Source organism: Rattus norvegicus, chromosome 14 (assembly GCF_021556685.1).
Source record: "Rattus norvegicus strain SHRSP/BbbUtx chromosome 14, alternate assembly SHRSP_T2T, whole genome shotgun sequence".
NCBI classification, from domain to species: Eukaryota; Metazoa; Chordata; class Mammalia; order Rodentia; family Muridae; genus Rattus; species Rattus norvegicus.
In genome coordinates, this window is record NC_141547.1 from 78,125,955 (window position 1) to 78,151,866 (window position 25,912).

At 51.3% G+C, this 25,912-nt stretch overlaps 1 protein-coding gene across 36 annotated transcripts in view; it reads right to left on the reverse strand.

The window, feature by feature from the left end:
• The window catches only part of Jakmip1 (janus kinase and microtubule interacting protein 1), a 120,594-nt gene that overhangs the window by 29,534 nt on the left and 65,148 nt on the right, over window positions 1–25,912 (reverse strand). For 35 of the 36 annotated variants that reach the window (XM_087583125.1, XM_087583123.1, XM_087583132.1 and 32 more), the window contains 6 exon segments: window positions 25,271–25,765; window positions 15,477–15,686; window positions 14,436–14,555; window positions 11,899–12,045; window positions 11,080–11,220; window positions 9,610–9,669 (listed from right to left, as the gene is read on the reverse strand). In XM_087583125.1, coding sequence (XP_087439251.1) covers window positions 9,610–9,669; window positions 11,080–11,220; window positions 11,899–12,045; window positions 14,436–14,555; window positions 15,477–15,686; window positions 25,271–25,765 — 1,173 coding nt within the window. 36 annotated transcript variants of the gene reach the window in all.

The following is a 25,912-nucleotide window of genomic DNA, read 5'->3' on the forward strand; positions in this document are numbered from 1 at the left end:
TTCTGACCCCAGGGCTAGGCTAGAGAAGCAGCTTCGACTCTGCCTAAGAGGCGATTTTCTTGGCTTTGGATGACAATGCATTCAGATCACTGACATAATTAGAAAGAATCACATTAAGGGCCCTGTATTCAGAGCCTTGGACAGTTACTATGCCATTTGCTGACTACCTGAGACTCTGGCCACACCTCTCTCACTCCAAACTGTACAGGATGTGGGGCTCTGCTCATTCATTTGTTCAATCATTCATTCACTCTTTCAGTAACCACGGGCTGAGCAGCTTCAGTGATCCAGACAAGGGTCAGCCTGGAGACATGAGTAGGGGTAGCTGCTAGGGAGCACAAGCCCCAGAGGCTGCCTCCATCAACCCCCATCTCCACATGCACCCCTCTTTCAGGCTCCAGGCACACTGCCCTTTGTTCTCTTCCTAAACACCCCCCTTTGAGAGAATTCCTTGCCTTCACACTCAAGGTGCTTTCCATGACTGAGAGAATAGTAGCCTCATTGCAGTGATCAGCCCTGGCCTCCCAGGAATTCCCAGAGTCGCACACCTCTCCTCAACCCGCAGATGAGGCGGGGTGTACCCCACATCCTAGCCACTGTGGCAGCAATCATGCATGTGCAGACAGGAGAACATGGAGGTCACCAGCAAACAACATCATGGGGAAGTTCCTTTGACACTACAGGGAAGGGGCATGGAGGAGCTTCTTGGTCACTTTGTACAGTTAGGGTTTCTACAGAGCCTCTACAAGGCTCCTGCAAGCACTCCCCCACCAGAATGTTCCTCACATGCTTTGGTGTTTGCTCGTGACCTCTTTGAAGGTTCACATGGCCAGCATCTGCTGGGTATCCACCTGCCTCCATGCCCAGGTGAGCTGGCAGGTTAAGACGGTGAATCCAGGTTAGGCTTTCATGCAGTCCAAGTGGCCTTCAGCATCTCCCTCTCCCCTCAGAAAGAAAACCCCACCCCTGCAGGCATTGGAGACTCCAGGAAGCAGTGGAGTCTACACCAGCAGCTCTCCTCTGCCTCAAGCTCCACACCCCTGTTGCCTTGGGCTGCTGCCTGGCCAACCTTATTTTTCATAAACACTGCTAATTGCCTGGGCTCTGGGGACAGATCTGCATGTTGGCTGTGCTAACTGGTGGCTTGTTGTAGTGACATCTCTGCTCCTCCTCCTCCTACCGAGTGGGCCCCAGGAAGATTCTAAAATGACAAGCTTCCCAAGATCAGGACGTTGTGTTGGGCTATGACCATCCGGTGTTAGCATTCTGGAAGTTTCTGGGGCCGGTCAATGGCCTAGGCTAATCTGCTCTTGAAGAGCAGGGTGACTTCCAATGAAGTGTTCAATGACAGAGCCTAATCACAAGGTTTCAACTGCTCAAGTTCCCAACTGAACAGGCCAGGGTCAGGCCCAGGTAGAGCCTCACAGTAGACCTGGCCCTAGACTGGTGCTTCAGGAAGCCATGGTATACCAGGGAAAGCCAGAAAAATACTTAAAGGGAGGAAGTCAGCACAAACCTATGGTCTCAGTGAAATCCCGCCATAGTGGAAGGGGATCCATCCCTGGAGAGGCTTCTTTCTGGTTCATTTTCTTTTTTAAATAATGCCTCATGCCGTCCAGGCTTGCTTTAAAGTCTGTCCCTCGTGCCCCCACCTCGAAAATGGCAGGATTAGAGGTGTGTGTGCCTGCATGCCAGCTCCTTTGTCTAGGAGATGAGGTGACAGAGAGGCTGACAGAGCCAGCCCACCCAACACAGCCTCACTAACAACACAAAACAGAAAAGCCACCTTGGAGTTTAAAGTGAACACAATGCATGACCTTGTCTCCTTGAAGAGCTAGAAACTTATTTTGGCTGCTTCCTCGATACCCTGAGGTAGCCCACACTTACTTCCCAAGAGTGGGGGAAGGCTACCAGGAGATGTCCCCTGCCTGCTGCCAAGTGCCCTGTGTCCCTTAATTCTAAACTTCCTGAATGTTTACCTCATGAAAGTCTTGAACAGCAAAGTTCCCACTATCTGTAGGTACCAAGTGCGCTGACTGGGAAAAGGGCTTGCCCCTCTAGACACTCACCCTCCTTATAACAGGTCCACCTAGCCAGTGTCATTGAAATCCAAAGTTCAAAATGTAGTTTGAGGGCTGAGGATGTACTTCAGCTGGTAGATCTCCAGCGCAGTGTGCACCAAGTGTGGCATGCATGGCTGTGGGGTGCTGTGCTGACAGCTGTGAGTCACTGGACACACAGGGCATGACGGAGGTAGAGACAGGATGGGCAGAAATCCAAGGTCAAAGGTCATCCTCAGATACATGGTTAAGTCTGAAGCTGCCTCGAGCTACAGGAGACTTTGTGCATGAGCACGTATGTATATAATTGTAATTTTCACCAACATGCTTTTAGAGCAAATGTTTCTTCTCCATATACACACAAGCTCATGCTTGACACACAGGAGAGGATACACACACACACACACACACACACACACACACACACACACACCTCTCCAATGGACTCAGCATACCACACACACATAGACTAACCTCTCCACTGGATTCTCTCATTTTCTCATTCATATTCTCTCTCTCCCTCTCTCCCTCTTTCCCTCTCCCCCACCTCTCTTTCTCACACACACACACACACACACACACACACACACACACACCCCTCTCCACTGGACTCAGCACTCATACACACACACACATACACACACACACATACACACACACACACACATACACCTCTCCACTGGACTCAGCACTCATACACACACACACACATACACACACATACACACACACACACACACACACACACACACACCTCTCTACTGGACCCAGCATCTCATCCGCTCTTCTCTTCACCTTCCCAGCATCCAGCCAGAATTGCCCAGAAGATCTAGGACCTTCCGATGGCAGCCAGGAACCTCCAAGACAGATCCTCCCATTCCAGGCAGCTGCGTACCTTCATGCTTATAGGTCATCTCCTGGCAGCCAGAGAAGTACAGGCACACGAGGGCGCAGAGGCAGAGGAAGAAGGAGAAGTAGAGCACAAACAGGATGTACTCCATGTTGGGGATGCTGCAGGGACTGCTAGGCTGTGCTGGCTGGACAGGCCATCCCTGGCTTCTCTCTAGCCCCAGAAAAATGCACACCTGCCCCTCACAGCTTCTTGAATAGTGTTGGCGGCAGGAGCTGGAGGACAGGGACGCCCCAAAGGGTGCCCCCTTGGCAACGGCGACAGCACCTTGGACCAGCTCCCAGATGCTGGTGACAGGGCTATCAATGGAGAATAGCCAGTTTCCAGGCCAGCCCCAGGTATTAGTCATAGAGCACAGCTTCTCAACCAGCGTGTCCTCTGGGGACTTCCCTCTAGGACCCAATCTCCCTATACCCAGGACTGTTGTCAACAGTCCCAGGTCCCTGGATAGTTGCAAAGAAAGCCCTTGGGCACAGCGGTAGCAACGGTATCGTGACGAGAGCCTTCTGCTTCAGGGCCAGAGTCACAAAGGATGGGACATCTCTTTGCTCACCTGCCTGGGACAGCTCCACACTAATCCACCACCACCCGTGGGTGGGTGTCCGGGCACTCAGCCCCGTTGTCCCTGAAGTGTGTCTCTCGAAGTTTATTGACCTTGGCTCTCACACAACCTGCAACACTCCACAACGGAGAGTTGGGGAATGCCTGAGCTATAGGGAAGTCAACAGTTCCTCGCCCAGTCAGAAGTCAGGGGCTGGATTTAGGGGTGCAGCCCTTAGAGAAGTACCACTACGACAGCAGAAACATCTGGCCCCTTATCTCTCCCACACAAGGGACAAAGACCAGCCTTGTGTTCAACTTGGGCATAAAAATCTATGACCGCTTCGTCACCGCAGTCACCGTTCTGAACCTCTGGGCTTGCTATGCTGGAAGGTGTGCCTTCCTGACACACAGGACATGATGAAGCCACACAAGCTCCCAGGGCCACAGCTGGCGAAGGACTGACTAGGAATGGGTTCAGTTGCAAACAGTGATAAAAATCACTCTTAGCAAAAGTCACACTGAAAACCAGTAGGATGCCCAAGGCAGGAGGTCACTCCACAGCAGTGTCTGCTCCAGAAGTGCCCAACGTTTCTCTGGCCCCACCCTCCATGAGCAGCAGGGCTAGCTGTGAAGCCTGGTTTAGTTTTGTAGGACTCCTAGGTGTGGTGTCAGAATGGACTCGGGAACAACAAGTCGAAAGGATCTGCCACACATCAGCCATGAACTGCTTACTGCCAGCAGTAAACCAGAGTCCCTAGGGAAGAGGGGACTCAGATGCATGGCCCAGCAGGCTCTACAGCCTTTCTGGGTAGACACCACCACAGGATACTTACTGGCTCAAAGGCTATGCTGTGGATTAGGCGGACCTGAGAATCTGCACTTAGTCCAGTCACAATAACCCAGCTAGCCTCAGCTATTGACCTGACACAGCCTTGGACCTCAACTAAAGAGCAGCCTTGACAGGACTGGCCTGCAGCCATGTCTGAAGAACTGTCTTGATGACTGATGTCTTGGTGACCAGCCCACCATCGACATTGCCATCCTTGAGCAGGTCCTGTACTGTAGAAGGCTGGCCGAGCATGAGCCAGTCACTAACAGTCCCCCATGGTCTCTGCTTCAGTTTCTGCTCAGATTCCTGCCTGGAGTTTCTGTCCTGACCCCCCTCGATGACGAACTATAACCAATGAACTGAAACAAGGCCCTTCCTCCCATAGTCATGGTGTTTACTATACCAATAGAAAGCAAACTAGAACATGCAACAAGGCTACTGTTCAAAGACAAAGAGAGAAGGGAGGAGGCACTATTGATTCAGACACAGAACCAGGGCTCCATTGTGATCTGATCCGCATGTGATTTCCTTCTGAGAACCAGGAAGCAGGTCCTAGGAGTGTACAGCCCTTGCTTGTCTCGGGCCTTAGAGCCTGTGTTGGGGCTGACTCCTCAACGCTCCAGGTCTCAGCTTCTCAGCAACATCTAAGATCCCCATCAACCAAGTGCTCAGAGCTCTGCTAGGGTTCAATTCACATGCCTATGGGACATAGCTATTGACAGCCTGCAGCCCGGTTCTTGCCCCATACTGAGGCCTCCTTGCTGCCATACCCCTACAGAGAAAGGTGCCTAGACTCCAGGACAGGGCCCAGTGAACCACCAACCCCCCTCCCAACCCTTGCATCTCTCACTGGGAACTAATGTTAGCCAGCACTAAGCTAGCAGGAGGCACAGAGAGTCTGCACAGTCTTGCTCCAGAGGGAATCCCACGGCAGAAGAGGGTGCTCCTGGGAAGCCCAGGGTGACATGAAGATAGTCCTTAGGACTCTAGAGACCATTCAAATATGAGAGCCACCAGTGGGGATACTGCCCTGTCTCCACCACCTGCACATCAGGGTGTGCTGTGATGTAGAGGGGGCCCTCCTTCCTAGGGAGTGATGAGCAATCTCACTGTTCACCTGAATGGACTGATATAAACATCCAGGAAAAGTAGTCAAGAGAACCTCCAGAGACTATCAGACTACAGCCATCAGAGGACTTCAGGTTTTGAGCAGCTGGTCAAGAGGTGGTAGAAACTTGGAGGTGGGGCCTGGCTAGAGGAAGTGATCACTGAGGGAGTGTCTCTGGAACTATATCTGCCCTGGTCCCTTCCTATGCCTTCTCTCAGCTTCCTGCACAGCATGTGGGCAGCTTGCACCACATGCTCCTGCTACCAGGATGCTGCGGCTCGCTAGGGGCCCAGAATCAACGGAGTCGGCATGACGGACAGTACCATCAGAGGCTGCAAGCCCACCCAAGCCCTTCCTCCCTTATGCTGTTTCTGGCAGATGTCTGGTCTCCATGGTAACAAGAGTAATTAATACAGGGGTCCTCAGAGTATAGGGGCTTCTCTAGGATCTAGGTGTCAGGAGTCAAGAGCAAGAATGGATCTGTGAGGCTTCTGGAAAATGTCACTGTCAGTGAAGTCGTTCGAATGATCTTTGAAGCTGGAGGACCTGGCACAGGGACATGGTCCCCGGATATAAACTGTACAGAGTAAAAGGGGGCCACTTACGGGGAGAGACAACGAAACCTCAGTACTTCAGCCTGTAGGACGAGGCAGGGATGCACCAGGCCTGAAGGGCACCAATGGGCCGTGGATGAGTAAAATCATGCTGAGGCCCAAAGGCCCCATCTCCTGTGCACCTGGTCTGCACAGGGCTGGGAGGAAAAGCAGGATCCTGGGATCAAAGCCAGCCTACGTGAATCTAGAGAAAAAGAGGTGTTGGTGGCCCAGGAAACGGTAAGTGGGAAATCACTTCCCATGGGCTGGGGATGCAGATCAACTGTGGAAGGGCTTACCTAGCAGGTACAAAGGCCTGGGTTCAGTCTCCAGCACTCCGTAAGACTGGGCTTGGTGGAGCACACCAGTAACCCCGCCACTCAGGAAGTGGGGCCAGAGGATCCTCAACTACACAGAGGTCAAAGCCAACTTGGGCTATAAGCAATCCCACCTTTACGAAAACAAAATCCATAAAAGTTTCCCAAGCCCATCTTGTAGGGCTCTCACTAACATACCCCCACACACCCCTGCTTCTCTGAGGTAGGCAATGTCCTGCAAATGCATTTCTCAGGAGACGCTGTGCACCTAGTCAGTCAGCCATTCTTTGGGGACACCTGCTCTGTGCCACCACTCTTTGGAGACAGATGTGACCCACTCTGACTCACTGCCAGTGTGGTGTTTATGTCTCTCCCAATCAGTAGATTTGGAAATCAGGACCAGTGGAAGAAAGACACAGGTTGTTTGATTCCCAACACCCAAGCACAGGTCAAGTGTTCCTATCTGAAATGATTGGGAGCACAAGTACTTATTAATTGCTGAGCCTTTTCTGATTGGCAGGATTTTTTTTAAATAGACTTTATCAGTGAAATATCTCTAATCCAGAATCCAAAACCTGAATTTTTCATTTGATACAGAAGACATTTTAAGTTTCAAAATTAGAGTTTTGGATTAAGGCTTCACAGCCCATGTAGGCTTGAAGTAGTTCTGCCTCACAACGGGTTCCTTGGCAACCTCTAACCATGGACTATTTTCACGCCAAGCCCGTGGAATGAACCAACTAGCCGCCCGCCCTCAGTATTTTAATTCCTGTCTCACAAGCACTGTTTGCAGATGTCACCATCTTCTTCCGGCAGCAGGGGGCGCTTTCTCCCCATTAGGTCCATGTTGTAACCACTGAGAGGGCATTAGCCAGAATCATCCAGACTTTCTGAGCAAAATGACTTTACTGCAGACATTTACCGGAGCAAAATGTCCCCCAGAAGGGGGAAGGGCAGGCAATAATTGTACAGCCACCAAACGCAATGTGCAGCAGTTAGCGGAATCAGCTGGAGGCTGTTGTGTGGATTCGTCAGGAGCAGAAACAGGCACCGCAGCGTTCCTCCTAACTACAGGAGAGAGAAAGCGTGCCTACAGCTGCACGGCACTGAACAAGTAGATGGCCCACACATTCAGCAGATTACGAGGCCGTGAACATTCGTATTTCTGATAACGGCTCATGGTTATGACAAACATTTCCAGTATAATGTTGAGTGAGAGGCAGTTAAGTCCTAGATGAGTGTAGGACTGACACTAGCCCTGGGGATGTGTCATGGGGACATCACTTTCTATTCCCAGCTTTTCTAGAATGTGGTCAGCAAGTCTGTGACTATAAACGAGTCGTGCTGGACCACCGCCCGGTCCATTTTGGTTGGTCGGTTATGAAGTGTTTTGTTTTGTTTTGTTTTGTTTTGTTTTGTTTTGTTTTGTCTTAGAGAGGGTCTCACTGCATAGCCCTGGCTGAGGTGGCTTGAAACTTGCTGTATGTGTGAACCAACCTGGTGTCAAACTGCTTCCCTCTGCCCCCAGAGTGCTGGGATTGAAGACGCGCAGCATCCTGCACAGCCTTCCGAGCATCTAAGATCAGCACACAAAGACCTGCCCGACCAAGCTCAGCCCGATAGACCGTGAGTCTGGGACTCAACCCCATCTGCCCTGGCTCCTCTTCGAGCTGTCCCTACAGCTCTGTGTCCTGTAACTGAGCCAGGGTGGCTCTGAGGATGAAAAGAGAGGGTGGATGGACGCTAATTAATCCAAGCACACACGGGCTCAGACATTGACCCCAGTGCCACCGCAGGCTATCCGGGAGCCAGATACGGCTCAGAGACATATTTTACACGCTCTACATTCTGACATATACATCCACATTAAAAACTCTTGGATTTTTATATATAAAGGTGTCATGACTAAATTGTGTCCCCCTCAAAAGATAGGCTGAGGTCCTGGCTGTGCTGTGGCCAAATGTGAATTTTTTCGCCGGGTGCAAAGGTAACGATGGAAGAGTTACTGACCTTGCACTGAGGTACTATAGCTGAGCCCAGTATGTCCCTAAAGATGACAGGGGGACCCAGCAGTGGACCCGTGTCATGCACAGAATACCCACCATTATTGGAACACTCCAGGAGAATACTGGAGGAGACGGAAAAGGAGGGCCCTCCAGACGCCAGAGGGAAGGAGCCTGACCTCACCAGCACCCTGAGACCAGGCTTCTTCTGGCCTCTTGAGTTATAAGACACTAACTTTCTGTCATTCCAAGGGACCTATTTTTGTTCAGACAATCCTAGGAAAATAATATGTAAGGGCTTTATACCTCCCTCTCCTCTTGGCTTACTGACGACGGACCTCATATAGCCCAGGCTAGCCTCAAATTCAACAACTAGCTGAGGCTAGTTTTGAACTCCAAACCTTCCCATTTCTATTTGTCCAGTGCTGGGGTCATAGGTATTCCCCCACCACTCCAAGGTGAAGACTTATGCTTCCCTTTAAACAGTGGAATGCCTAACACTATCAGCCCACCTTGTGCCAACCATGTTCTGGGCCAGATAAGGGTTGTCCCCGCCACTCCCTGCTGTCACCCTGACTCCACCACAGAGTGCATGCTTAGTCATTTGCTATCATGCCTTTGCAACTTTTCTTACAGAAATACTTCTCTACAGCCATCTCTGTCAGTAGATGAAGCTGCCAGGTGCCAGTTCAGGAAGGGGCAGAGATCCATCCCAGACAGGTGGCCATGGGTGCTGACAAGTAAACCGCAGCTTCTTCTAGGCCTCCCTGTGGGCCTCTAAGTCTCCCCACCCAGCTCTGCACTCTCCTGCCAGAACACCTAGACAGACTCTGGGAGACCGCACAGTTCCATTTTACAAAAATAACTCCATTCTGCATCTTTCAACAAAGTGCCTGGGATCCCAGAACACACAGTTAAGAGGCATAAAACAAGGCTGCGTGTCCTTCGAATCCCTCAGAAGGCTGGAGTATTTATGTTTTTAATTTTGGATGCACATAACCCGAGGTCCAAACACTGAATTCCATTAGTAAGTATTCTATGAATAAATTACCATATCTGGGTCACATTACTGTGCTATACTGCATGTGGCCTTAAGACAGCCAGAAGAGCCTTTCTGTCAACAGACAACACACAGCTGTGTCACACAGTCATGACACCTCTGGGACTGGGACTGGCCCTGTTACCCTCCCCTCCTGTAAGCCTGGCTCATCCTGAACATTCATGACAGACACTAAGGCAGGCTCACCTTGGGGGGTTTCAGGCTCTTCCCTCGATGCCTCTTGGAGCGCAGCAGGCGTTCTCTTTCCTGCAAGGAAGTATAGCCACTTGTGAGCACTCGCAGCCAGGCCCCCACCACAGCACCACACAGTGAAGACTGAGAGGTTCTGTGCACCAACCTGCCAGCTTACCTCCCTGTCTGTGTGGCCTAGTTCACATTGTGGGCACCCAACTGAGAGCCTGGTGACAAGGCCCTTGTCATCCACCCTAATAGGCCATCTCATCACAGGCAAACCTGGATTATTCTTTGGCTCAAGAGGCTGCAAAGCCCAAGCAGTATGGCCTCACGCTGGTTCTGCTGGCCTTGGCAGGGTTTGCCTGCAACAGGAGCAGTGGGATGCTTATGGCTTTGAGCTTGGGCAGAGCCAGGGTGGAATCCCTCACAACCCTTATACTGGCCGGGTGACCACTTTATTTTCTCCAGTTGTTTCCTCCCTGCTGTGTGGGGCTAGGAACTTCCTGCAGCAGTGCTTGTTTGGGGTCCTCTGCAGAAAGGAGTGACGGTGCTGAGGTGGCACTGTACCCAGAGGGAGCCAGGGTCTCTCGCTCTCAGCATCCCCTCCTTTCCCCCCCAGCAGGACAAAGCTGGGACTAGGCCTGACCATCCTCCCACCAGATCCTGGCAGACTGGTCATTATGCTCCCCAGCTTGTCATTCTTCTTGTCACTCATTGTCTCTTTATTGAGTGTGTCTTGTCATCCTTGGCTACATTATGTCATCTAGGTAATAAAGCCAAGATGGACGGCTATGTGGATAGTGGAAGTAAGAGAGGGAGGGGAAGGAGGGGAGGACAGAGGATGGGCACTGCTTCTCATCAAACCCATTGAGGATGTGATCATAGCTTCCTGGCCTTCAGAGTCCTGTGGATGGAGCCATCGTGCACACACAGGTCTTATGAGCAAGCAGAGCCCACTCTGCTTCTGAGATCCAACTGGAGCTCACTGCAGATGTGCCTGCCTGCACTGCTTGCTGGGAACTATCTTTGGGATAAGACACCCCCTCTCTACTGCAGGCTCGCTCCCCTCACCTTTCAGCATAACCACCCCTGAGCAGTCATGAAGCCCACAAGACAGCCTTAGCTGGCCCTCCAAACTCTGATCTGATGACAAAGTTCAGATTTGCAGGCTCAAACTCCCGGTATGCAATAGCTAAATTAAAAAAAAAAAATGAATCCAGGTTAATAATAACTCAGAGGCCCCTCAGAACAGATCCAGGCTGCCTCTTCACCAGGGCAAGCCAGGAGCCCATTGAAAAGTGGGTTGCCATGGAGACTGTTCCCAGGTAGCACTGATCTCATTTCAACCAAGCTGAGGCTGCTTCCTGGAGATCACAGGGGACCTAGTGCCTGAAGCTGGGCTGTCAGGTCCCACTCCCATCATGATGCCTGCTCTTGACTCCGCCTCCTGGGGTGCCACCCTGCCCGAGAGTGACAACATACCAGAGAGAGGTCATCAATGACATGCTGCTGTTCCAGCACCTGCAGCCTCAGGAACTCTATCTCCTGCTCGTCCCTGGTCAGACTGAGGTCATTCAGGGATGTGTGTCGCTTTAGTGAGGCCTGGGCAGACAGCTTTTCTTTCTGCAGCCAGAAGGAGAGAGGGTACTGAGGTGTGCTACAGTATGAAGGACAGCACTGCTGTGGGGCTCAGGGGTGGGGATGACGGACGCCTGGTCCCAAGATCGGGAAGACACAGCTGCAGGCCAAGGCCAAGCCATGTGTGGTCATCAATGCTCACTGGAACAGGATGGGGTGGCGGGGCATGGGGCAGAGGATGTTCTGAATGATCCCCGAAAGCAAGCCAGAAGGCAAGACAGGCAAGGGGAACTCCCCCACCACGGGCTGTTCATACTCAGACCTGGGCCCCAGTCTTCTAAGCTGTGAAATGGGCACTCTCGTCAATGGACCTGAAAGCATCTTACAAACCACCCAGAGCACAGACACCAAGCATCCTTGCTGGAGGAAAACCCTGGCCCTGTGCACAGCCCTTTTCAGCAGTAACTGTTTCCAGAGGAACCCGTGAAGCATGAGCCAATGGTCATGGGCTATGATCCATCCAGTGGATAAGCCTGCCTTATTGATTCTGCCCTTCCCTCCTCTGAGAAACTGAGGGGATGAGGCAGGCACTCGGCAGTACACACTGGCGATGTGGGGAGGAGAAAGACCAGCCGGGGACTGAGCCCACTGCCAGGTGTCTTGGGGTGGGTAGAGATCATGGACCACAGCATCTAGCTGTGTGGGTCCAGGGCTGGGCCTCACCATCTCCACGTTTTCCCTCGTGAGGCTCTTGAGTTTCTCCTCCATCCTTTGGATGCTGTGCAGCAGATCCTCGTTCTTTTTATTCATGCGTTTGTTCTTCTCCACCAGCGGCTTCAGCTGCACCTCCGTCTCCCGAGAGCGCTTCAGCTGTAGCAGGTACAGACACAGGTCAGGAGGCTGCACAGCCCCGCGGGTGGCCAAACTCCACCGCTGAGGCCAGCAGAGATTCAACATGGTCCCTCTTCAGGAGCAAGACCCCCAGACGTTAACCCAGCCAGCCCACCTAGTCTTTTCCAGCCCCTCTTTGGCAGGCCACAGGGCAACACCCTGCAGACAAGAGCCCTGGCCTCAGTCCGGGGCATGGAGCTGAGTATAGGCCTACAGCCCAGAGGGATTCACCCCAACCTCCAAGCAGACAGTCCCTGCAACGGTGAGCTGGTGAGCTGTATTTCCAGGCTGTCATATGTCCAGCCTCTGTTAACCCTTTTGGGCCCCTCTTGTCCATCTTGTCTTCGCCCCAGTTGCCAGCATCTTTGAGTTGGGAAAGTTTTGTGGTCAGATCTACCTTCTAAAACAATCCATGGTTCTAATGTGTGGTGTGAGGGCCAGACCAGTGGGGCAGTGACCAGTGAGAGGTCACAGTGGCCGCCAGGGAGGAGGGGCAGAGTCCTCCGTGGTTAAAAGCAACCACTCTTTATCCTTTTAAGCACAGTTAGTACAACTGCAGGGTTGGCTACACTGATGTGTGTAGCTACACAGCCATGGTCAAGTTTTCAGCCTGTTCCCTCATCTATAAAACTGAGGGAATGGCCTCATCTGCTTCAGACTCACGATGACCACCTGCCTTCACAAAGCTCTTTCAATGGACCAAAAGCAAAAGCAACCAAAACATCCCCATGTCAGTACCACAAAAGGGGCAGGCAGCCATGTCACCAAGCCCTCACCATGAACCTGAATGAGCTCTGACCCTCTCACTCACTTACTAAGACCCCCAGCTACCCAGGAGGGACATGGCCACTAGGCTGTGCCCCGGAATGTGAGCAAAGAGGTGGGCCTGTGGTCCCTGAGGGCACAATCACAGTACTGGAACCAGGAACCAGAGGCTGACCCCAGCACCCACCCCAATCCCTGTGAAAACTGAACACTCAGAAGCTGTCTGTCAGATTCCAAAGGCACCGTGTGACCCATGAGCTACTTCCAGAGTTCTACTCCTGCTCTCACCCCTGATAGGATAGCTACAGCCCCTCTGAAGTAAACACAGGCATGGGGCTTCTCGGCATTACTTATAATAATAAAGAAGCCAGGAGCGGCCTCAATGGCCACCAGGCAGGGATGGTCAGCAGGCTATAATGCTACCATACCAGGAGGTCCAAGACAACCATGAAAAGAACACCACTAATCAATGGGAATGGCTGTACTGATAAATCTAAGTGAAAAGGACGCCTTGCAGAGCATTAAAAAAAACAATCCCACTTTGTAAGTGCAAAGTCAAACCAAACACCCTTTGGGTGTGGATTTGTTTACTAACGTGAAGTCTGCAGCCATCCTGGTCAGGAGCCACTGCACCATGGGGAATCCAGGTGCCAGCTACCTCACTCTTTCTACCTGAAACTTGTTCAGGCAGTCCCTGTGTTTTGCTACACACTCAGTAAATTGTCCTGTGGCTCACGAGTATTTATTCAGCTCATGAATATTTAAGCTAGAAGTAGAAACCTAATGGGTATACAGTGTGTCTGAGGTGTGCCTTCAAGTACACTAGGAAGAAAGCAATTTTGTTTCTGCTAAACCCGTGAAGATACATTTCCCTTCACAGTCAAGATTAGGACAAGCAACAAGACCGTAAGGCTTTTCCCAAGTTTCCTGTGCTAACAATGGAAGACCAGCTTAGCTGTGGCCAGCAAGAGGGCTCGACGGGTGAAGGTGCTTGCCGCCAAGCGAAGTTCCCGAAGTTGATTATGGGGTGCTGGGTATGGAATCCAGGGCTTCCCGCATGCCAGGCAAAGACTCTAGCCACTAAACGGCCAGCATGCATGCTCATCTGTTTTAAAAATAGAAATGTATCAGCTCTTATGCCAAGTAAATAAAGGGAAAAAAATAGAGCTATCCGTAAGCAAGCCACCTAAACAGACGGCTTTCCATATCTGAAACCATGCCAAGGCTTGCTCTATACGTCGCTTCTATCCCGCGATTTAAGGGCAAGGAGTTTCCCTGTCAGCTCCTCGTCACTGTGCAGCATCAGATCCTGTGCGAGAGGCTTTGGTATTGGAGGCCTGTGTTTGTTGTTACTTTCTGATGCTGTTAATACTGTGAAACCCTACAGAGATCACCCTCTCCGGCACCCTCTGTCATTGACTTCCCAACTGAATCCCTATACAGACAATAAGCAGAGAGACTTCGTCCATATATGTGATACACACACGTGTGCACACACATACACACACACACACACACACACACACACACGAAGAATGGGAAAGAGTCCTGGCCCTAGTCCCTTCCTCACGTCCACAGATGCCACGTGTGTCTTGGGTGGTTACCAGTTCGTTCCTCTCATCAGCCAGCAGGGTGTTCCTGTCCTCCAGCTTCCGAATCACTGAATTCAGTTCGGCAATCTTCAGCTGAAATCGCCTCACATCTCGCTCGTCCATATGCTGATCCTAAAAATAAAAACTTTGAAGAAGCTCAAATGATTCCTTGGAGCCTACAGCCCTGTCTAGAGGACCATGTGCTTGACAAGGAGGTGGGCAGACGGACATACCTGTTCCGTCCTCCTGGGGACACTTCACCTCAACCTGCCTGAGACTGAAAACCTCGGTGCGATTCGAACACCAGCCCAGGAGGCTGGAGCCGAAGCTCCCACCCACACTGCGTCTCTTCTAAAGACCCACTGGGTGTTGTGAGATCTAGAATATGCTAGCACTTTCCTCCACAGCAGGCTGTCCTGCTCAATTCTGAAACATCAGCATCTAATGTACATTCAGCACAGAGCATCCATGACATCTGATGAGGCAGAAAGGGAGGGAAGGAGGGAGGCAGGGAGGGAGGGAGGATAAGACTGCTTCACCTGCCTATCTTAGCTAAGGACAAAGATTTAAAGCCTTCTTAGTCTCCTGGGGTTCCCCAAAATACACACACACACACACACACACACACACACACATACACACACACACACGCCTCCTGGGCTGGTGTTTGCCCTGGCTCTTTGAGGAAACCCTGCTAGTCTCTGGGCCTCTGACTTTGTCACTCTCTGACTTGCCCAGGGGCCTCCTTCTTGCAGAGCCCAGCCATGCACCCTGCTCTCTGAGACCTCCGTATAGTTTTTGCAACTCCAGGCACAGCAGGCTCAGCCAGCCAGTCCTTCACGAGAACCTTCTCCGTGCTGAGCCTGGCACACCCTGAATATCAGTCAAGGTGGGAAGGGTCCAGGGAGGAGCGGAGTGTGAGAGGGTAGGAAAGGCCAGAGAACAGCCAGCAAGCTCTGGCTGACCCAGCAAGCTGAGTAGGACAGTAGCCAGCAGGGGAAGGATGTAGGTAAGTGGTCTTCTTCACGGTTAGCAGGAGACACCGTCCCTCACCTGGCCACCCATAAGCTCAGCCATGTCACCAATGCCTGGAGGAAGCTCCCTCTTTGGGCTGCTGTGGTGGCGTTCGGCCTCCTTGACCTGGACCAGCTGCTCATCCAGAGCCTCCTTCTGTAATAGCAGCCGCTGGGTCTGCCCGGCCTGCACACCAAGCTCCTTCTCCAGGGCCAGGATCACGCGTTCCTTTCCTTTGATCTCGTCCATCTGGTAGAGCGGAAAACAATGGGCCATCAGAAGTGGGCTCAGGACCAGGGTGGGAGGTCCCTGCCAGACTCCGGACTGATGCTGGGGCTGGGTCCACTGAACTGGGAGCGATCTGAAAGTGGGGCAGCCAGAGTCTACAGCACAGAACCTCTAATTTCACAAACACTGAAGACAGAGCCCTAGGTCTGAGGATCTACAGAGTTATGGGTACTTCCCCTGCAACTCAGTGTCCTAAGACTCCCCTAACTCATTAGCTCCCTACTGACTCAAGCAGGCCGGCCCATCCTGCTTCCTCTCAGATGCTCAGATGTGTTTCTTCCAGAGGTAACTGCTCCTGCCTCCCACTTACTCACAGAGACTTTCCTGGCTGCCTGTATTCTACATGCAACTGATGCAGAAATGTATGTCCCCAATCCTAACTTCTTCTGAATCCCAAAGTCACAGAACTACTAGCCACCCAAACCCTGCTTGGCCTCCAGTGGACCCCTTCTCCAGGTGTGGGGAGCCCCTCTTTGGATACAGAGGGACACTTAACCCTTGCTTGTCCAGTCAAATCCTGCCTTCCCTGGGGCAGCACACCAAACAGGGGCAGAGCTTAGCACGGTAGGCCAGACAGAGCAGGGAACCACACTGAAGGAGGTTTGCAGAGGAAACTTCAACACCAAACCATCTTCAACTTACTCTTGTGAAACCAACCATTAGGGAGGTATTTCTGCGAGGACAAGGTCCGGGCTAGAGTGTCACCCAGAATCTACATCTTCTCTACGATCTCTAGATGTGTTGTTTCTTTACAAAGACAGCTGTCACACCGCCATGCGACAAAGGATCATGGGCAACCCAGGAGCTAGGATAGGTGGAAAGGTCCCTCCTCCAGACCCTTCAAGACCACATGGTCCTGGTGACACCTTGGGTTTGGCATCCTAGGGCTTGCTCTGGAGCTAAGAGTCCTTGGTGAGCTCATAGCCCCACTCCAGGAGACCAAGAAGGTTTTAAAGCTTTCAGGTCAGATCACTGATGAGTTTCCTGTCACCCACAGATAGAACCTGGGTTCTTACCAGCAAGTCATCAGCCTGTGACCACCATCACTCTCTCAGCTCTACAAGGCATAGATAGGCCTTTCTCCCTTCAAAGTCCTGAGAAATAGACCTGGTTCACCCAAGACTCACAAACCTGATCTCAGAGTGAGGCAAGTGTGGCCTGATTGGCAGGAGAACCCTGGTGGCTCCTCCCAGCCCTCTCCTCCTCTCCACACTGCAAGACTGGTTCTAGAAGGCAGAGCCCCGGGATGTGCAAGGCAGTGGAAATCACAGTTGGGACAGCAACTTACCTTGACCTTTAGAAACTCTGTGAGCCCCACAGCTCTGCAAAGTTTGTAAGGTTCAAAAGGTCAGAGGCAGAGGCCACTACTGATACAGCCATTCTCACTGTCATCCTGGGCACCTGTTATGGGGTAAGCAGGGTCCCCAAATGCTATGCTAGCCGCAGGACTCACAGCATGACTTTCCTTGGATATTGGATCTGTGCAGATACAATGACGGACACAAAGATGATACCTATGGGTTAGAATGGACCCCAAATCCAAGGACTGGTGTCTTTGGAACAGGGCAGGGAACAGACATGGGGAGATGTGGGGGTGAAGGCAGAGACTGGATGGAGTCAGCCACACTCCAATGAGTTTCAAGGATAGATAGCTGCCACAGAACCTGAAAAAGATGAGGACCTTCCCCAAAGCCTATAGAGGGCTCATGACACTGATATTGCCTTGGTTTTGGGCTCCTATCCCCAAGAACACTGAGAGAGTCGAGTTCTGTTATTGTCAACTAAAATGTGACATTTGTGGGCAGGACGTCTCTGGAGTAGCAGAGCACTGTTCTCGGGGGGCTAAGCACCCTGTATCTAGGAAACCAGGAATAGCCAAGGAGGATCAAGCCAAAGGAGGAAGCAGACACATGTGCTTAAATGAAGATGCCACATTCTTCTCCATCTTGCCTCCTAGCTATAGGGACAAAGACAAGATGGCTGGCGTGCCATGGAGACAGCCGTAGAACTGGCACTGAATTACAGGGCCTTCTGAGGAGACTGCTAGGAGACACTGTGTGGCTCAGACAACCCACCTAGGACTGCCAGATTCTATGAAGGGGATAAATAATACCCCAGGCCCCCGAGGATGCAAAGGACGCTCCACCGCAGGTGGATATACAAAATACCAACTCAGCCAGGAAGCTAGGAACCAGATGGCACTGTTCCATGCTTCTCCTCACCGTTGCTCCTGAGCCACTTCTTCTAAAGGAAGAAGTGAGGAAGTGGAGGAACTGCTCGCATGCCTGATGTGGTCCAGTGAAAGAGAAAATACAACTTGGGCCACCTTCACATCAAGTTGACATGCGTAACAAATGTGCTTAGGATGACGGCTGACGGACTTGCTCCCTCCTGCCAAGTGGAATGCTGTATGTGAGGGTGCGTAGGCAGAATGATCAGGAAAGGGGAGATGGCCTTTTTAGTCCTACAGTGAACAACCTCTCAGTCAGCGATCCCTGAGTGTGTTACGTGGAGCTGTGGCCGTCTGCTTGACCACATGGTGTCCGTGGAATACAGACACGGACTTGGCAGGTCTCCTACCAACTACAGGAGCCGCTGGACGTTTTGGTTCACCTAAAGTCCCATAGCTTTACGTGGTTATCCCTAATCACTAGTAAGGCCAGAGGCTCGGTGTTCCCAGAGGGACAGTGAATGAGATGGAGTCTAAACTCTTCCCCAGGGCAGACTTTCCCCTGGAGCTTCAGGTCCCACCAGCCCAGGGACGCTCTGCCTTCTTTTTCCTGGCCTTCATGCCCCACAACAGGTGGATTCCTGGGACTGGGTGATATGTGTCACCCTCTGTGACCCACGCGAAGTCAGGTTTTGAGGCCTAACACCACTCCAGGGTGGACCATCAGTGAACAAATGAAATGTTACATTTTTGAGTTTCTGAAACAACCACTGTGGTCTCATAAAAGCACATAATTGGATCCAAAGCAGCTTCATATGCCCAAGGTTTGCATGGCCCCAGTAAGCCATGAAATAATAGCATCTTTGACAGAGACTGAGACCAATGGGGGTGGGAGCAGGGAACTCTCAAAGCCCAGACGGTGGGACATCAGCACCCTAGGAAGTCCCAGGGCCCTGAGAACACCAATGGCCTCCTCAAAGTCCAGCACCTAGAATCACTATGCCTGGAGCTTGCTAGTCCTCTTTAGTGATGTCAGTAAGGCTTTTTTGAGGGAGGAAGAGAAGGTGTTGGGACACATTTCCCACAGCCATCCCATCCCCCTAGTCTAACAGTGATGCCAACTAAAGGTGGAGAGGGGGATCACATGGACAAGGGAAGCCCCAGCCCTAGGCCTTACTGGTCTCCACATCCAAGTATACAAAAAGCCACTCTGGTTTTCTAATAAGCAGAGCAGTTAGTATCTGCATCTGCTTAACTTACTATGGGTCCCCAGCCCCGCAAACAAACAAGCCAAAGTCTACATGCCTGAGCTTTTGGGGGCAGGGGGCACTCCCAACAAAGTGCCTGGGCTTCCTGGGGTGAGGAAATAACTACCCTTGATGTGACTCAACCCTGTGGAGCCAAGACATGGAGGTCAGAGCATAGACGGCTTTCCCTTGATCTTCTCCTCTTCCTGGGCCATGGGAGACAGCCCTTGCACAACTACCTATTCTGCAGGTTCAGGTTTCCCATCCCATAGGCTGCTGCAGAGTCCAGACAGGAACAAGAAGTTACAAGATGTCCTGGCCTTTACCAAACCTGCTACCCCCTGGCCCAGCTTTGCTGGTAATGACGGTGACTTGTTCCTTCCTCCTCTGCTGGATGCTTTAGACTCTCAATTGGTTCAGAATCAGAAGAGAAGACAGCACAATGCTGTACCCACGTCTCAAAAATCCCACTGTGTGTGCATTTCCTTCTCTGTATCACTTAACCTCCTGCCAGAGGTGTCTGCTCAGAGCAGGAGTCCACGAAGCTTCAGGCCCTCGGCTAAGTCTGCATGGGGTAGGCAGTGCAGTTGTACAGAGAGTGACAGACCTCAGGAGAGCGTCCCTGCATGTTTCAGTTCTGCACAGTCAGCTACAATGTGATCTCAGTTACCCAAAACTTGCCAAGTTTTGCTCAGATATCTACAAGCACTGTACAGGCCAATCACTGCCTTAGATAACTGTGAGTTGATACACCCACCTGGGGCAAGCAAGAAAACATTACCCAGCACCCAGGGGAGCTCCTGTGGGCCCTTCCTCACAGACCCACCCTGCAAGCGGCTTCTGCTCTGTCCTCCAGTACCACCCTCCTCTTTCCCCTTCCCCTGCATGGTAGAAATACACAGGATGGCTTCGCCCTCATCTTTGGGTTTTCTCTTTTCTCCTGGCACATGTCTGCAGTTCACCCAAGTTCTTGTACACACCAGAAATGCACTCTTTCACACCATTCCTTTAACTGACTATGCTATTGTTCACATTATTATTTACTTCCTATTTGCATAGCAATTCTTCTCTGTCCTTCAGGGAAAGTGGGCCTTCTTGCTGAAGGTCTGACCCTCCTGTAGGTACTTTTTAATGGAGTTGGTTTCTCTGTGCTCTGGGACCTACAGATGTGATCTGTTTGCTTCTGCTGTCTCTCTCCTACTTGTCACACTGGAACTTAAATGACCCTTTCTTCTTACCATCCTCAAACATAAAAATTTCTGGTACCTCAACTTATTTCTTCAATTAACTTTCAGCTGAGTCTTTCGTTTGTTTGTTTGTTCTGGATCGAAGTCTCACGCCTCAAAGTCTCACGCCTCCGGTAAGATGGGAGGACTTACAGGAGTGTGAATCCATTCATGGCCCAGGTCTCACCCATCCCCTGGGTCAGACATCTTTCCCTGTGTTGAGCACACTCTAAAGCATTATTTAAGCAATCACTCAGTGTTTAAACTAAGGACTACAGATAAACCGAAGTGCACCTTCCCCTGCCTGCCTGAACAGCTTTCATGCCATTTGAGCTCCTACTCTTTGGGAAGTACGCTGCCCTCACACTCCCCTTTTCAGAGAGCGTCTCAGCTGGGTCTGGACTCCCACACCAGCAGGCTTGCTCTGAATGCTTTGCTTCACAAGGCTCCCGTGTATGAGACAGGGGTTTCCAGTGACTTCTTGGGACTACTGGTCTTTTTACCTGAGCCACTCCAGTGACTGTAGGAGGTGTCTTGGCTGTAAATACATCATGGTAGAAACAATTCCCTACAGATACCACATTGTCCCACTGCTGTTTACTGAAACACCATCCTTTCCCTACAGCACCAGAGAAATGGCCTGCTCCTAAGTCAAGTGATCCCATGTCTACAGGTCTCTTTCTAGACCTTACTTGGGGATAGGATGATTGTTAGCAAGCAGGAAGACACACACACACACACACACACACACACACACACACAGAGAGAGAGAGAGAGATACACGCTTGCACAAACAAGCACACACACCTACCATTCCAACCCCTTTAAATGTTTAGTACTAACCTAGAATCTGTTTGCCGACGCCTGTGCTGCACAGAGATACTCTCAAAATGCAAACACCGTCTTCAAATGTCTGCCATGTCTACTCCTCACTCCTCGGCTGGACGACTGACATCCCACAAGGAAGGGCAGGGACAGTCACTGAACCCTCCCTGAATATTTAGCCACGCCTCCCTGTTGCATGCAACTCTGCCCTACTAGAACTTGGTTTTAGGGCTTTGGGGAGGAGCTAGATCATACAGGCATGGAGGTATTATTGAAAGTCTCCATCTGCACAGACATGGAGAACCATCATCCATGCTGGGTACAGACTCTTCAGTGCAGCTGTATCACGGTTACCCACACTCTTGCCATGACCCAAACTCATTGGTTTCCCCTGGATGAACTCTGGGGATGAATGACAAACATCTGTCTGTCATTGGGAATGTGAGGACAGAGTAAGACAATGCTTAGTCATCCCACACACACCTCTACACCCCCCATGCGCTCGCTCTCTCTCTCTCTCTCTCTCTCTCTCTCTCTCTCTCTCTCTCTCTCACACACACACACACACACACACACACACACACACACCCCAGAGGAAATTCTCAACAACCCATGAAAACAAGTCAGCTTGGCTTCTGGGAAGCTGCATTTACCTCCCTGGACATTCTCATCAATGCAAACTGTTTACCTGGCTCTCCCTTAACCCTTTCCAGCAAGGCTTCCAGCCTGGCAGAACTCCTGGCACAACTTGCCTTGCCATTGTTCCTGGACCCTGTCCCTGCTTCTGAAAGGTTTTCCCCTCTCCAGAGGTCCACTGCTAGTATACAGAAACGAAAGGAATTTTGTATCTACTTTGTATCAGAGCTTGGACAAATGTGTCTGTTCGTTCTGAGAAGTCATGAGATTGATGACCTTGGAGGAGAAGCTGAGGCCACTGTGTGCCTCCCTTTTGCCATTCTGTGCCAACCACTGTTTGAGGACATGGCTGTGAAGATGCCGTCTTGGGAGCAAGGAATGGGATTTGTCAGACACAGATCCCAGCGGTACCTTGGCTTTCTCATTTCAAGAACCACCACTACCCAGTCTGTGCTAAAAAAAACAAAAAACAAAAAACAAAACCCAGACTCTGCAGCGTCTCTGCATCGTTCACATGTAATTAGCTTCCCCTTCCTCCTACCTTTAGAACTCACTTCTTCCGGGTCATCTGTCTACTCTCCCCCTGGTTAGTGCAATTCGGAAGAGAAGGGTCACTCTGGTTTGGTCCTGAACTTGGGTGGGAAACCTTAACTGGCTCATCATTATGACAAACATCGTCAGCAGATTTTCCAAAGAGCAATTTATCAGATTAGAGCAACTCCATTTTAATCCAGACATGCTGGAGTCCTCCAGTAAGCTGAATTTTAAAATGTTTTGAATGCACCTACAAAAATGGTCACATGGGGTTTAATCCTTTATTGAATTGCCAGATTGAAGTCTGCACAGGCTGTGCTGTGTGTGGTGGCCTCTGTGAATGGATCTCTGTGAGTTTGAGGCCAGCTTAGTCTACATAGCAAGCTCTAGGTCAGTCAAGGCTACACAGTGAGACCACCTCAAAACACCGTAGGTAGGTAGGTAGGTAGGTAGGTAGGTAGGTAGGTAGGTAGGTAGGTAGGTGGGTGGGTGGGTGGGTGGGTGGGTGGATGGATGGATGGATGGATGGATGGGTGGACGAACGGACGGACGGATGGATGGGCGGGCAGGCAGGTGATGGGTGAGTGGGTGGATGAACGGATAGATAGATAGACAGACAGACAGACAGACAGATAGAATAAAAACCTCTGGTTTTAAATGTGGGTGGGTGGGTGGGTGGGTGGATGGATGGATGGATGGATGGATGGATGGGTGGACGAACGGACGGACGGATGGATGGGCGGGCAGGCAGGTGATGGGTGAGTGGGTGGATGAACGGATAGATAGATAGATAGACAGACAGACAGACAGACAGATAGAATAAAAACCTCTGGTTTTAAATCAGTAAATACTAAGCAAATCTTTACATTTCCATAGTTAACTTAGCCTGGCCCATGATTTATTAGGCCTTCTCATAGAGCCCTGGCCTTTCTTGGTTAATACTTAATTAGCATTCTTATAACTAAGTTCTTAAGAGAGAATGCTCCTTCCCTAGTTTTTCACATGTCGCTGCTTTGGAATCTGCCTGGTGCTGGTGTCATAAGGACTTTGAATACCTTTCTACTTCCTGGATGCATTTGCATCCATGTGGGTTAATCATGTAGTTGACAGGATTAAAATCACCTAGGAGACACACCTCTGGACATCTCCATGGGGATATACCCAGGGGTTTAATTAAGGTAGGAGTCTCTGACCACGTAGTAGTGACCAGCGGCGACCCCATGGTGGAGATCCTGAGTTGAATAACACTAGTGTTTATTTCTCCTTGTTTCTGGGAACTGCTTCCTGCTCCTGCCGCCAGGCCTTCCTCACCAGGATGGACTGCACCCTTAAACTGAGAGACAAAATGAATCCTTCCTTCCTTAAGAGGCTTCTTGTCAGGTGTTGGACAATGATTCATTAGTTCCTCAGTGTTTGGATGTGAGGACGCCAGGCCCAGGCTCTTATGTGTGGAAGTGCCGAGAGCTTAACTCCCTGCACAGCTCAGCTATGGGACACTCTACCCTCCAGTGTTGATCTTGATGGGTGAGCTGCCACTTCCTCTAAGTTCACCTTGACTGTTGATCTGCATTACCCATGATGTCAGCATCCCTTTCTCCAGTGACTTACCCCCACCGCCGTGACTTAAAGCCTCTGTTCCCTTAACACACATTGTTAACACTGTATCAACTTAACAATTTTAATTCATTTCTGGACTTGATTTCTTTACTGATATTTATCTTCAGTGAGCCTTGCTCTTTATGGTTTTTCCTTGCTCTACTTTCTGGGAGGTGAAATTTTAATATTTATTACTACCACTATCATTGTGTGTTCACACGACAATTACATTTGAGTGTGGGTACCCATGTGCCGTGGCATGAGGTGATCAGTTCTCTCCTCCCACCAAGGGTTCCCTGGGATTTCAGTTCATCGGGCTTACACAGCAAATGATTTACCCACTGAGCCACCCTGCCAGACTCCTTCCTGGGAATTCTACTGTCTGTCTGCCTGCCTCACAAGACAGTTCAAAAAGATGGTTGACTCCAGGTTTTCACCTACAGCATGCTTTGCTCTGTGGACTAATGCAGCACGCTGTGCCACCCCGCTGCAGGCTGCCCAGGGTCTGCAGGGGCACACAGCTGTTCTTCACAGTCCCATATGTGTACACAGCACTGCTCCTGTGTCTACTAGGGCTGTGGAAGGTGAGTGACACTATGCCCGTCAGGCCCCCACTGACCTGCCACATCCCTTCAGTGACTAGGATTACCAGTCTATGGCCATACCACGCTGTAGGTCTGATCTCAGGGGTTGGGCCTGGTTAGTACTTGGATGGAGAGAAGAGTATTATCAGATTGAGCTGGTCCAGTCTGAGAGCTGCTCCTTCTTGTCACTGCTGAGATGGCTCAAAGTCCCACTCCCCTCCTAATCAAAACCTCCATCTTCTCAGACTTAGAACTAGGGCTAAGGCGGTGACTGGTAATGGCTCAGGGAGGTCTCCTTCCCTCAGGAATGGGGATGAAATAAACTTAACAGCTCTCACCCCACTCCCACTTTTTAAATTTTTGGAGTGGGGGGGGGGAGGGGCAGCACTTTACATTTCCCTGAATGTTGCAGCCCTGGGTCTCACCCAAATGTAAAGCCCATTCCAGTCCAAGTGAATGAAGGTCTGTACTCCCTGCCTTTCCTCTGCAGCCAAAGTCCTCTCAGCCCCCATCCACAAGTCCCACATAGAGATGAGAAAACTGCTCCTGAGGACACAGATATTCCCAGAACCACACAATAGAAGAAACCTGCCATCCTAAACCAACTACCACCCAGGCAACAGCCAGGACTTTATGGACGCCCCTGTACCTCCAACCGTGCCTGCCTGAAGCACATAGCCCCCGTGTCCCTGAGGGAAGGGGTACTGTGGGGAGAGACTTCACGTACCAGTCTGCGGATGTCACGTTCACACTCCCGCTTGATGCGGTGCACCTCATCCTGGTGCGCCTGGTACGCAGCGCGCAGGTCGGCGGCTTTGGCCTTGTCTGCCTGCATGCAGTTGCTGAGTGCCTCTTCTGCCTGTTTGCGCGCAGCCTTCAGTTCCAGAATCTCCTGCTGCAGCCTCTGGCGCTCGCCATCAAAGGTCCTGCGCGCCTCCTCGCGCGCGTCGGCCAGCAATGCAGTCTTGACTTTGTCCGCGGCGCCATCGCGCAGCACATTCAGCGTGGCCTGCAGTCGCTGCAGCTCGCCTTCCTTGATCTTGGCGGTCCGCGCTGCCTCCTGCTCGTGCTGCCGGATGAGCGCCTCGCGCAGCGCCTGCAGTTCCTTCGTCTTCTCTTCGTGCAGCTTGGCCTTGAGTTCTGAGATGTAGGCCGTGTGGCGACGCTGCTCCTGCTCCCGTTCCAGCTTGGCCTCCTGCAGACGCTCCCGCAGCTTCCCCACCTACAGCCAAGACAGCAGCCAAGGTTAGGGTCAGATCCCCTCAGCTTGATACTTTTCCTGTCTCCACCCTCTAGTTCCTCTGCAGGCCACGCCCACAGCTCTGTCCTCCACCTGAACCCCAACCTGGATCTCCCTTTCCACAGTATT